This window comes from Eubalaena glacialis, chromosome 15, assembly GCF_028564815.1.
Source record: "Eubalaena glacialis isolate mEubGla1 chromosome 15, mEubGla1.1.hap2.+ XY, whole genome shotgun sequence".
Taxonomy (NCBI): Eukaryota; Metazoa; Chordata; class Mammalia; order Artiodactyla; family Balaenidae; genus Eubalaena; species Eubalaena glacialis.
In genome coordinates, this window is record NC_083730.1 from 68,367,752 (window position 1) to 68,381,050 (window position 13,299).

General features: G+C 60.1%; 2 protein-coding genes across 2 annotated transcripts in view; one reads left to right on the forward strand and one right to left on the reverse strand.

Annotated features, from left to right (window-relative positions):
* Positions 1 to 1,203, reverse strand: part of GNAZ (G protein subunit alpha z) — a 42,314-nt gene extending 41,111 nt beyond the window's left edge. The window contains exon 1 of the mRNA XM_061169773.1: positions 1,140 to 1,203. The gene's annotated coding sequence lies outside the window, so the exon portion shown is untranslated. The remainder of the gene's footprint in view (positions 1 to 1,139) is intronic.
* Positions 1 to 9,944, forward strand: part of RSPH14 (radial spoke head 14 homolog) — a 60,779-nt gene extending 50,835 nt beyond the window's left edge. Inside the window, exons 4-6 of the mRNA XM_061169774.1 lie at positions 7,224 to 7,449; positions 8,100 to 8,236; positions 9,664 to 9,944. Coding sequence (XP_061025757.1) covers positions 7,224 to 7,449; positions 8,100 to 8,236; positions 9,664 to 9,902 — 602 coding nt within the window. The 3' untranslated portion in view covers positions 9,903 to 9,944. The remainder of the gene's footprint in view (positions 1 to 7,223; positions 7,450 to 8,099; positions 8,237 to 9,663) is intronic.
* The last annotated feature ends 3,355 nt before the right edge of the window (positions 9,945 to 13,299 follow it).

Genomic DNA, 13,299 nt, shown 5'->3' on the forward strand with positions numbered 1-13,299 from the left:
CCCCTCTGCCCGCAATGCCCACCCCAACCGTGACCGTGTCCTTCAAGCTCCAGTTCAAATGTCACTTTGCCCACAGGCCCGTCCGACCCCGGCCCCACTCGGGGCCCCAACACCCACCTTCAGGGCTGGGTTCTCTGAGCAGAAACGCTTCTCCCCCGTGGGGGCGGTGCGTCAGTCCCAGGAGGGCAGGGCCAGTTCACTCCCACCCCAGCACCAGGCCCCGGGGGAGCAACTGCTCAGTAAACATTTGCTTAATTGAATTTGGCCAAGGAGCCTCCTCCAGACTGAGCAGAAGGCAGAGGAACTCGATCCCCAGGGCAGGGAGATCACTTGGGCAGAAAGGGGTGGTCAGGGGACAGATGCCTCCCCAAACCAGCAGATTTCCCCCAAGGCGGGTCCCTCCATCCCCAGACACGGACTCCCCGGCCTGGGCGCCGCCTTCCCATCCTCTTCTCTGGTCACAGAGAACCCCAATTCTCGGCCTCGGCAGAATCCTGCCACCAACGCCCAGAGAGGCTCAGCGCCGCCCTGAAGCCAGAGCCCCTCGGGTCCCCGGCAGGACGCTGAGCTCCGGCCCGAGGCCCTCCCCCACACCCCAAGCCCCCACCGCCTTTTAAGGGAAAAAATATCGAGCCGGGAACCTATCACAATCGCAGCGGGTCGATACTCGCCTCTCGCTCTAAATGCCTCCGAGGAACCTGCTCGCTGCAAGAGCGGTGACCGAAAACGGCGAGCCGTGCGTCCCCGGGCCCAGGCCTCCGGGGCCCTCGCCTCCGTTTCAGCCAAGGCCACGCGCCGGCGCTCCCTCCGCCCCCCGGGAGACCCCGCCGGGCGCCTCTCCCGCAGGTCGCCGGCCCGGCCCCGCACCAGCGGCAGCCCTGGGCCCCTGCCCGCCCTCCTGGGCGCAGGCGCCCCTCCCAGCACCTGCCTGCCCGCGGCGCCCCTGCCCATCGCGCGGGCACCCCCGCCGCGCCGCCCCCACCTGGCCCGCATCCCGGCCGTCGCGCCCGGCGCCCCCCGCCCGGGCGGGGCCCCGGCACAAAGGCCCGGGCGGGGTTCGGTGCGGGCGGGTTGGCCCCCGGCCGCGCCCCCGGTCCCCAGGTCCGCGGCGTGCCCCGGCCTCGGGGCCGCTCACTCACCTCCGGGCCGCGGCGCGGTGCGTGGCCGAGCAGCTCCGGCGGCGCGGGGCGGGGCGGCGAGCGCGAGCCGCGGCGCCCTCGTTCCGCACGACGCGGGCGGAGGCGCCCGCGCGGGGACGTGACCGGGCCGCGGGCGGCGCACACGCTCCGCCGGCCTGGCTCCCTCCGCCCGCTCTCCCGCGCCGCCCGCGCCGCCGCCCGCGGGTCCGCCCGCCCCGCGCCGCGCCGCGCCGCCGGCAGGGGGCGGAGCCACGAGCGCAGCGCGTTGCCGGGCCAACCGCGGGCGGGGAGCCGCGCGCCCGCCGGAGTCCACGCTCAGGGCGCCACAGCCCCGCCACGAGCGCCGGCCCGCCGCCCATTGGGCGCGAGCGGCTGACGGACGCGCCCGCAGACCAATGACGACGGGCAGGGGCGGGGCCGCGGCTCCGCGCGTGCCGGGGTCTGGCAGCCGCTGTCACCGCCGCGGGCACCTGGGTCCCTGCGATCCCGCTGCGCCGAGGCCGGGCGCCCACCCCGCGGGAGGCCGAGCCGGAGAGCAGTGGATGGGCCCGGCCCCGCCCGCCTTCCCGGCCCAAATTCGAACGCTGTCTGCCCTTTCTGAGCTCCGCGACCTTGGACAACTGACTGACCTCTAATGAGCCTGTTTGCAAAGTGGGGCTAGTGGCACCTGCTTCCCTGAGTTGTCGCGACAGTAGGCTAGGACGTGTGAAAGGGCTGTTCAAATCCTAAAGGTTTACGCCGGTGACGTTTTGCAGCGATGGGAGGGGGCATTAGTCATCTTTGCTGCTCGCGCCTGCAGCAGGTAAGGGCTCTTCAGGGTCGCTGGCAAACCTGGCCACGGAAGGTTGCCTTAGAAGGGAGGACAGGAGGGGGGCCCAGGAGCGGTCCCCCAGACCAGAGAGGCGGGAGGGAGCCAGCTCAGTTGAGGCTAGGGTCCCATGGGCGCCTTTGGGAAGCTCGCAGAAGGCATTGGTGCTCAGCAAAATGCACCAAAGGGCACCTGCCAACTTCTGCTTTCAATTTCAGGGGGAGCCAATCTGTGGGCCTCAGAGCCAGGAGCCCCTCACTCCTGTGCGTTAAAGACTCAGGCCAGAACCAAGACATTAGTGCCAGTCTCTGTCCTTTCCATCACTGTAACCTGAAGCTCTGTGCACCCCAGAGCATCCAGGTAAATGCAGATGTTCCCCGCTAACACTTCCCTATCACCCTACACCTCCATGGTCCTATTACTAGGATCACCCCACTGGTGGGCAGAAGCACTGGAACGGACCGTTGGCAGAGGGAGATAGGGCCAGGCCTGTGGTCAGAAGGCAGGGACCAGCTCTGCCAGCTGGACACTGTGGCATCTCAATGTCATCCCCTAACCTCTCTGAGAGTGTTTCCTCTGCTGTGAAATGGAGACCATTGCACTACATCCCCCAGCGACGTTGCCCACCTGTGAAGGTGCTGCCTAAACGGTCAGAGACGGGACAGATGTTGGTGATGGGCATCTTGAGGCGGACCTAGACTAGACCTGGCACATGCTGGCTCGGGGTGGCCCCTGAGGACCAGTGGAAAGTGGCCGACTATCGTGGGCTCCTTTGTGTGCGTGTCCTCCACACCGCCAGGCTGGGTCAGGCTGGGCCTCTGCCCAGAGGTCCACTCAGAGGCCAATGGCCGTGGTAGCAGGAAGGAAACAGGCACAGGCCCTGCCCTGGGGGTGAGTTATTTCACCTGGATGAGAGTATACCCTTGGGTGAGTTATTGAGCCTCAGTTCCCTCTTCTATCAAAAGGAGACAAATATAACAATACATGGTCCCTAGAGGGTGATTCCGACAGGAGATGCATGTTGACACATGTTCAGAGATGGTGAGGGCAATTGGGGGACCAGGGGTCAGAAGTGAGCTGTTTGCAGGGGCAAACCTAGCTGCAAGCATGGGAAGACCCCGCACAGCAGTCCAGGTGTGAGATGAGGGGCTAGCCCACGGAGGGGCCCGACGGGGCTGGCTGCTGCCCCCTCCCCTGACCCTGGAAGTGAGAGCTCCCCCAGGGTCAAGCAGGGATTGTAAGCCTTCAACCAGCAAGCATTTACTGACGACCTCCTCTGCGCTCGGCACAGTCCTAGCATTTAGACAGACCCAAGCCTGCCTGCTAGACCCCCTGCACAATAGTACCCCCGTGATGGTTGTGCGAAGCCTGGAGGGGGAGACCCATCAGGGCTCTGTGGCAGGGGGAGCAGGATGGAGGTGCCCATGACCTGGGGCGGGAGGAAGCACGTTCCACGGTGGGGAAGACGCTGGGCATGAAGGAGTGTGAGGCCTGGACGAACCCAGAGGACCAGTGCGGCCAGAGCCGTGAGGATGCCACAAGGCCAGGCTGGGGCGGGGCAGGGAACAGTCGCAGCGGGCTGGTGGCCCTTGTGTAGGATTGGGGCGTTGGCCTAAGAACCACTGGAGAGTTTGAAGATTAGCTTTTTAAATTCGAGAAGGAGGATGGCAAGTTTTTGTTTCATGTTTATTTACGGTAGGCCTGGTCCCACAGGGTGCGTCGTTCTAAATGCAGAATCAAGTAAAAATGTCAGCTAGTCAGCCCAGAGAAAATAAGAAAGCGGAGAAGTCAGTCCATGAGGCCGAGTTCAGCCTAGGCAGGGGAATGGCCAGGCAACCTGGTGTCAGTGGACGGCCTTGTGGCGTCTGCAGCCTGAGAGGAGCTGCCCCTGGTGGAGGGGAAAGGGGGGATGGTGGGGGCCAAGGACCACGTTGTGGGGGACGCCGGAGGGAGGGGGGGTGCTTGCTAAGCACATGGAGGAGCAGCCGGAGAGGTGGAAGCGGGGAGCTGAGGTCCCAGGGCCACGGGGGGAGTATCTCGGGAGGAAAACATGGTCAGCATGTCAAGTGCTATTGAGGGGCCGAGTAAGCTGAGGACAGCGAGGGGTCCCCATGAGCAAAGGCAGGCAAGGCGGGGGTGGTCAGTGGGGGACACACGAGGCTAAAGCTGGGCAGGCGGGTTGAGATAAGGCACGGTGGGGCCCGGGCGCCAGGCGCGGATGCGTGCTCCCGGGGCTGAGTCCTCACTTGCCGGGAGAACAGGACCGGGAGACCACAGCTCGGCTCCGAGGAAGAAAGGGGGAGGGGGCTCTGGTGATTGAGCCCACCCAGCACCTCACCAACCAACAGGGAGAGATGGCCGAGGAGGGGCCCTTCGAGGTGGCCCCCAGGAAGTGGCCAAACCTCAACCCCAGGGGTTCCACTCCAGGGGCATAGTGACCCTCAATCCCAGCTGAGCTTTGTGGCCCATCAACCAGCCCACCCTGGCCCAGTAGCCATGCCAGTCTGGGCCTTCCCCAAGCACACCCGAGCCTCACACCGTTGCCCCTCTGCCCCACAAGGCCCGGCTCCCCCAGACCTCCCTTCCTGCACATCCAGAGCCCCTAGGACCTGGAATTCCTCATCTACATGTGTCAACCCAGGCAGTAATGATCGGTCCCCGGAGACTCTCCCACGGGTCTCCCCACTGCCCGAGGGTGCCCCCTCCTGGCCGGCTCTTCTCCATGCCCCACCTGTCCTGCTCACCCCAACCTGGCCAGCCAGGTCTCAGGCTGTCGGGGGCCTGGTGGGTTTCTCTGATTTGTTTCTTTTTGGGGGCCTGTGCACCCCCCCCCCAACTAGAACAAGGCTTTGCAGATCTGGGTTAATTATAAATAGCCAGGCCTGCGACTCTCCTTTTAGCTGAAAAGAAGCAAAGTGAATGAGCAGAGAGGCACACCCGGCACGCGTTTTATTTTTAATCTCCCTCTGTCTCAAAATGAACTGGGTCCCGGTGCTCAGCATTTCTAGGAGCAGAGGCCCAGGATGAATGCCTGGGAAAGAAAACCCCGGGCGGCTAAAGGCCTGGCCTCTCCCCATCTGCTGTGTGACCTTGGGCACTAGAGTTGCCCCTCTGGGCTTTGGTTTCCTCACCAATCGGGGGAGCAGTGGAGGTGATCACCTCCAACTTCCGGCCTTGACTCCCTCCCTCTGCCCTCCCCCCAGCCTGTGCCCATCCTGTTGCTCCCACAGCAGCACCTTTCCCTGGGCTTTCCCGGGAAGCCCAGACCCGGGTGCAAGTGAGGCCACCATCGAGCCCTGATTGACAATGCACAAATCCCTCACCCCCTGCCTTTGCTCAGGTGGCCCCCTGTCAGGAACATTATCCCTCCATCGGTCAGCACAGTCCTTCTTGGAAGGTCAAATTGTCACCTCTGCCCTGTGAGCTGGGCAGTGGCCGTCCAGGTCATGGCCGAGTGAGACTGTGGCCGGGGCAGGCAGGTAGCCTGGGGGCAGGTGCCTGAGCTGGAACTGGAGCCGGAGCAGGAGGCCCAGATGTGCTGTCTGGTGGTGGCCCGGCCGGAGGGCAGGGCTGAAGGGGAGGGAGGCCTCAGGCCCCCAGGAGAGGTGGCTTCGGGACCACTGACAGGTGTTCTTGCAGGGCAGGGACTGTGCAGCTTTTATCTCTGTATCCTGCTCCTCAGCCCTCACCCCCACCCACATGCTTGCCTGCAGCTGGAACTCAGTGTTGGTGGTATTTGGGAGACTCTCGCTGTGCCAGGCCTGGGTGTCTGGGCACATGGTGACAGTCCCTTACACAGAGCACTTTCCCACCCCCTACTCCACTGATACTGCACAACCCCCCTGCCAGGTGGGCTTGTATTAATAATAAGGAAACCAGGTTCAGAGAGGGTAAGTAACTTGTCTAAGGTCACATAGCTGGATGCATTTAGGAGTCCAACCTAGCCTTTTTTTTTTTTTTTTAAATCTGTGTATATTAAATCTTAAAAAGCCCAGTACTCTTGAAGCAGCAGGAAACTGCTTTTCCTGTGTTGTGAGCATCCTGAGAACAAATGGACAGAGCTAGCGGCTCCACCGGACACCCCAGTGAGAAGCTGGCTGGGGGCACTGGAGCCTCTGGACATGCTGCCCTGCCTCTCCACCCCCTAACCCCAGGCACCTGCCATTTGATGTCCTCGGGGAGTGAGGGTGGAAGGCTGGGTGGTGTCTTCAAAGAGGAAATCCCTGGTGCTAATTGGCACTCAGAGACCTTTAGGCTAATGAACCTGTTTACTTGTCTCTCTAGAGTAAATTAGAGAGTTGAGCTGGGGAGGCGGAAGACAGAGGTGTCCGCTGGTGGCACCTCCATGGGGGCTCTGGATGGCTTCACGGTGGGCAGCCTGGGCTGCTGGGGAGGCCGGGGAGAGGGTGGGCTGTCGGGCAGTAGTGACACCTAGAGCGGCAGGGAAGGGCCGCCCTCCACGGTGCCCACTCTCTTCCTGTGGCGGCCGCTCTGCCAGCAGTTCTGGGCACTTGTGAGCACCCTTGGGCTGCCGCCTGGGCCATCTCTGGGGTCTCCTCTGGGCAGCCAGCCGTGTACTGACCCCCCAGGTGGGAGTAGAGGCTGGAAGGAGTGAGGCAGAACCGTTCACAGTGGAAGGGGGGTGGCTCACTGCATTTTCTCCCAGCTGTGCCATGTGGAGCCCCCTCCCTGAGGGCCACCAGGCGCCTTTAGACCCCTTGGCCAGACTCTGTGGATTGCCCACCAACTGTGGTTGGGGGCACAGCTCTTTTTACATAAGATGCTGGCCTGTTCACTCTAAATCTTCTACCTCAGACCCCACTGCAAGCTTTCTTCCTGTCCCCACGGCTGGCCAGGCTGATCTGCGGCTCCAGCATCACAGAGATGTTGCAGATGGGAAGGAGGGAATTGACGGGTCCCCCTGCCCTGTCCCCCATCCTTCTCTCTGTTGCACCATGGTTGGTGGGGGAGGGAGGCTCCTCGTGTGCCTGGGCCCTGCAGAGGTGGCTGCTGCTTCTCAGGCCGCTGTTTCAGGCTGGTGCCCCCAGTCACAGGCGACCAAAGGCTGGACCTTTGGGGTCCTCGTGGTTCTCACCCCAGCTAGTCACCCACGGCCACATGCTGGCTGCTCGGGCCCCCTGCCTGGCAGCGGGAGGTGGGGATTTGCAATTTATCTTGTCAAATACCACCCCCCCACCAGCCCTCTGACTCCCAGCACAGGTGACAGGTGGGAGGTGGCCCATGGCCCACCCTCAGCGCCCGTTCCTGTCCTGCAGGGGCCAAGGGCATTGTCAACAGCAGCCTGATCCCCTCGCTGGTGTGGAAGCTGCAGAGGGAGGAGGAAGGGATCCAGGAGCTCCTCCTGGACACGCTGGCCGCCTGCCTGATGGAGGACGCCACCGAGGCACTGGCCAGCCAGGCGGTGCCCTTCCTGAAGGAGAAGCTCCTGAGCGCCAACAGCAACATCCGCAGCAAAGCCGCCCAAGCACTAATCGCAGTCAGGTGAGGCCTGGTCGGGGACAAGGGACGGAGCGGGGAGGGCAGGAGTGGCGTCCCAGGCCCCTGCTTCCCCTCACCTGCTTGTGCCCTGGCGGAAGAGGAGCCCTCCACTGGGGCATCTGCCTGCCCAGGCCTGGGTTTAGCCCTGACAGTCCTGTGTCCCAGGAAGCCCCCACTCCTGGCAAAAACGAGAGGGTTGTCCCCCTCCCATGAGGAAGGCAAGCACAGGAGGTGCCATCTGCACACTTAGACCTCCTCCGAGGAAGGTGGTGGCTCCCTTCACAGGTCAGGACGTGGAGCCTCGGGCGTCTAGTCACTAGTGACCCAGTGTCACTGTGATCACAGTCTAAATCCCAGCCTGGAGCCTGAGGATCACAGAGCCTCAGAGCTGCTTTAGCTGTGGCCACCTCCCTTCATTTCACCACCCCTGGCTCCTGGGTCTGGCCTTCTATGGCCCCAGGCCGTGCTCCCAGGTCGTCTGAGTGTCGGGGTGGGACCCACACCTCACACCAGTGCTCCTCTGCACCCTGGCGTGGCCACCAGGGATGGTCTCAACCCAAGTCCTTTCCCCTGGTGTCCCCCTGGGGTGGTCCTGGGCCCTGTCCCCCTCTTCCTCCAAGTGCAGCCACCCAGCTGCCCCCTCTCTGGCCCAGCATCCCCCTGGAGGGCAAGAACCAGGTGTGGCAGCACGACGTCATCCCCATCCTGGTGCACCTGCTGAAGGACAAGGAAGAGGAGGTGCAGGCCAATGCAGCTGGGGCCCTCATGTACGTCACAGTGACCACCGAAGGTGAGGCTGCCCGCTGGCTGGGCGTCGGCGCTTACGGGGTGGGGGGTCACCGCAGCCCCCTAGCAAGCTGAGTACTACTGCCCCTCCCTGGTCCCAGTCTCCGCCCTCTCCTTCCAGGCCACAGAGGGCCCACCGTCTGGGGCACCTCCCTGTTATTCCCTCTGTTCCTTGGTTTTGGAATTCCTGCGTCTGACCCAGGTCCCTTGTGAGCCGAAATTCTGGGGTTGATTCGTTTGCCACCCATGAGTCCGTTATGCTGAGGTCTAAGCAAACACTGGAGCCCTTGCTTCTGCCGTGTTTCTTGATCAATGTTACTTTTCTCAGTGTGGAGGGGGCAAATAGGAGCGTAAGGCTACCTCCCCCATGTGGACTCCCAGCAGCCAGGCTTCCATGCTCAGTCACCCGACCTGGGCGGTAGGAAGGGCCTGGGCTGGTTTCCCCACCTGGAGGCTAGGGTCCCCGCAGGACCTCTGAAAGCTGTCTGACCTTCCCGTGCCTGTGCCAGCCCCATGCCCTGAGCTTCCTTGCTGATCCACGGAGAACTACCTGGGCCTCTGATTCTCAGTCAGCAGTCTGCAGATCCCCCCAGCGCTGGGACTGCTTGCCACTCCCCAGTTTGTCCTGATGGTGAAATCTGAGACGCACCAGGGGGAGAGGTTGGGGCCTTCCCAGAGTCCACAGCCCCCTTCTGATTGATCATGCGGTCAGGGTGCCGACCCCCAGTGTGGGGCTCCCCATGAGCGTGGATCGCGCGGGCGTCCTCAGTGCAGTCAGTATCTTACCTGGGCTTCCTGTAGGAGTGCTTGGAGGGCTGGGGGGCTCTCAGGGGGCCCGGACAACATGGGAATTTGGGGGAGGTGAGGTCACTTCCCTGAGCTAGCACTCCAGTCGAGGAGCCCTGAGCCCCTGCCACAGCCCAGGCTCTGTGCTGGGCGATGGGGACCCAGACGTCTCGGCCTCTGCTGTCTGAGGTTGGCAGGGGCGGCAGAGTGAAGAGTGACCTGGGGGAGACGGTGGGCACAGTACGGGGGCAGAGCGTCCTCTGAGAGGGGAGCTCGCAGGGCAAAAGGGGCTGGACGGTCTGGCAGCAAAGAGAGTGCTCGGTGCAGGAGAGCAGGGGGCAGGGGGCGGGGTCGGGGGCGGCAGCGTGGCGTTTCAGCGGGTGAGGGGGTGGGCAGCAAGTAAGGGTTAAGGAGGGGCGTCTCCCCTTCTCATTCGATTGGATTTTAATTTTCAAAAGACCCCTCATGCTGCCTTGAGAGGACTGGGTTGCACGACAGGTACTGGTGGTTGGGGAGAAGCCAGCTGGGGAGCTTGTGGGGCCCAGGCTGGGGGCAGAGAGGGTGTGGAGCCTGCGTTGGGAGGGCTGGGGGGCGAGGGAGGTGGGCAGGGACCCCCCAGGAACGCCTGGCGTTGGTGCCCTGCAGGGAAGTACGCGGCCCTGGACGCGGAGGCCATCCGTCTGCTGCTGGAGCTACTGCACTCATCCTTGAGCAAGGCGCGCCTCAATGCCATCAAGGTCCTCACCATGCTGGCCGAGGCCCCTGAGGGCCGCAAGCTCCTGCAGTCCCACGTGCCCACCTTCCGGGCCCTCGAGGAGGACACCAGCGCGGCTGTGCAGCGGGCAGCCCAGATCGCCGTCAAAGTCATTGAGTGGAAACCCTGAGCCTCTTACCGGCTCCACCTGCTGACTCCACGCCTGAATAAACGCGCTGAGTCTCTTTATCTTGGTCTAAATGGCACCTGATGTTTCTGGGGCAGGTCATGTCTCTCCTCTCTCCTGCCAAAGGGGAAATGCCCGGCCCAGAAGGACCGGGTCACAGGCTGAACCCAGGGTCCAGGGCCGGGTGCGAGGCATCCCTGCTGTCTGCTGTGGTCGAGTCCCCTGGGAAAGCACAGAGCAGGGCCAAGCATCTAGGGACAAGGTGGGGGCAGGGAGCTGGGTGGGGGAAGGAACAGCTGGTCCAGGCAGCACCGCCTGAGCCGGATGCTCTAGTGAATAGACGCATGGGGTGTGGCTGGGTGTGGCCCTGCTCACCAGGTCTGCCCCCTCCCCACGTGGGGTGACAGGAAGGAAGGTCACAGGTGCAGCCCCAAGTGGGCTCTTGCTGGAGGAGGGTGAGTTGTAAGAGGCCCCCACCCCCGCCCCAGGGATGAGAGCTCAGAACAGGGTAGCTCCTTAAGGTCTTCCCCCCAAACAGCTGTGTTCTCCAAAGCCAAGTCACCTGCGTAAGCTCGGGGTGGCCTGAGGCCCACCTCCCCCCCAGCTCTCCCCCTGTTGTCTGCCGGGCCCCCCTCCAGGGAGCTCCCACCTGTGCCTCCACCTGCCTTGCTTCTCCTGCAGTGAAGCTGGCTAAGGAGGCTGGAGAGCCCTCGGGGGGTGCGGGGGGTTGGAGGGGTGGAGAAGCCAGGCTGCGGGGGGAGGAGGCATGGGAACTCCTTGATCTCCCCGACCCATCCTGTCTGGTGGTCTGGTAGGGTTCTGACCTCTGTTGGAGAAGCTGCAGGAGCGGCTCAGCTTCAGGGCTGGACTCATTTGGGCTGAGCCGAAGCCTTAATCTCCCCCATGAGCTTTCCGAGGCTCCCTGCCTCACACCAGGTTTCCCTTGTTCCCTTGTTACATCACCAACCAGCAGCCACACTTCCTGAGGGACAGAACCTCCCAGAATAGACGCTACCCGCAGAGCTAGAATCCCCAGGTGAGTGCCTTCTTGTAGTCCTTCCAGGGCCTGGGGCCTTCACTTTCCTAGCAGAAACACAGAGACGTTTGCATCCTGGGATTCCAGGATTAGCCCAAGCAGCCCCTCTTGTTCTGGGAGGGACCGGCTGCTGGGCACAGCTGGGGTTTCAGGGTAAATCTCATTCTCAAAAAAGGCCCTGTAAGAGGAAACCTTTCCTCCTTCAGGAAAACAGGGGCTTGAGGGGCTCCACTTCCTCATCCTGCCTCAACCATAGCACGCTGGCTCCACCCTTAGCACCTCCCTGAAGGGCTCTGGACTTCTTGCTGCCAAGATCCCGTGCTCTTTGTGCTTGGCCCGAGCAGTAACCCAGGTGCCAGTGCTCCCTTCCTGTGGCGGCTGTCTTGGTCCTCCTCCCAGGGCCCTGGTTGTGCCCTCTTAGTCTCCTCTGCAGAAAGAACCCTCTTTCTTAACCTGACATCTCTGTTTGCTCTCCTGCACAATCTCATCTGCCTGACTTGGGCTTCCTCTACCAGGTTCACTTCTTAGCTAGGCTGGCCCACTGTCTCTTCTCCCCTCAGTCTGAGTCTCTAGCGCCAGCCTCTGTGCTGTGTTCTGGACCTTCCATCCAACTTAATACTTACCCTTAAATGTCTCCAGGCAAAAATTAATACCAGTCCTTCACAAACTAATTTAAAAAAATAGAAGAGGAGGGGACACTTCCCAATTCATTCCATGAAGACAGTATTACCCTGATACCCAAACCAGACAAAGACCTCATAAAGAAAGAAAACTATAGACCTCTATGAATATAGACACAAGAACTCAACCAAATATTAGCAAACCAAATCCAGCCACATGAGAAAATCATTATACACCATGACCAACTGTAATTTATCCCAGGAATGCAAGGTTGGTTTAACACGTGAAAATGAATCAATGTAATGTGTAAATAAAGAACAGAAACCACATGATCATCTTAATAGATGCAAAAAAAGCACTTGACAAAATCCAACACCCATTCATAAAAAAATCCCAAACTAAAACAAAATCAAAAACTCTCAGCAAAATAGGAAAGAGCGGTATTTCCTCCACATGATAACATCTGCAAAAACTCACCGCTAACATCATACTCAACGATGAGGAGACTGGATGCTTTCCCTCTAAGATCAGGAACAAGACAAGGATGTCTGCGCTCACTACTTCTACTTGACATTGTACTGGAGGTTCTAGCCAGGGCAGTTTAGGCAAGATAATGAAATAAAAGGCATCCAGGTTGGAAAGAAAGAAGTACGCTATTTCTACTTGCACACTACATGATTTTATATATGAAAAATCCCAAGGAAGACACTTAAAAAATATTAGACCTAATAAACGAGTTCAGCAAAGTTGCAGGATTTTCTGTACATGAGCAATGAACAATCTGAAAATGCAATTAAGAAAAGGGATAGGGGACTAAGAGGTAGAAACTCTTATGTATAAAATAAGTAAGCTACAAGGATATATTGTACAACAGGAAATATAACCAATATTTTAAAATAACTATAAATGGAGTATGACCTTTAAAAATTGTGAATCACTATGTTGTACACCTGTAACTTATATAATATTGTACATCAACTATATCTCAATTAGAAAAAAACACCTCATTTACAGTAGCATCAAAAAGAATAAAATACCCAGGAATCAATTTAACAAAAGAAGTGCAAAACTTGAGTGCTGAAAACAAAACACTGTTGAAAGAAATTAGAAGACCTAAATAAATGGAAGGACATCCCATGTTCATGAAACAAAGGACTTAACATTGTCAAGATGGCAATAAGTATCTTCATGCAACTCAAACTCCCAAACGGTGCTCCACTTTTCTCCTGCACCTGCTCTCTTCCAGTGTGGCCTGTCTTTGGAATTGGTACACCCTTTGCCCACATGCTCAAGCCAGAGAGTCACTCCTGGGCCCTCCCTCCAGAAGTCTAGTACTCGAGTCCTGTTACTTCTAATTGCTGGCCTCTCTTGATGCTGTTCCCTTGTCTTTTCTTTTTTGCTGCTAACTTGCCTGGATTCCTCTAATAGCCTCCTGGTGGGTGTTCCTGCCGCCCTTTCATCTTCCAGCAGCAGCCAGCAAATCTGATCCCATCCCTTCCTGGCTGAAGCTCCCAGGGACTCAGGATCCCAAAGCATCTGAGGCCTGCAGGTCCAGCCCCTGCCCACCCTGCCCTCCCCACCTCCCACAGTTCTGCACTCTGGCCTCCTAACACCCTTGCCTCACCCTGTCTTCCCACATGTCCCTCTGTTATCCAGCTAGCTGACCTCCCGCTTCAGTCATGGGAGGCCTCCTCCCTGCGGGCGCTCCTGCCATGTGCACGTGCACAGAGGGCCCATTTACTC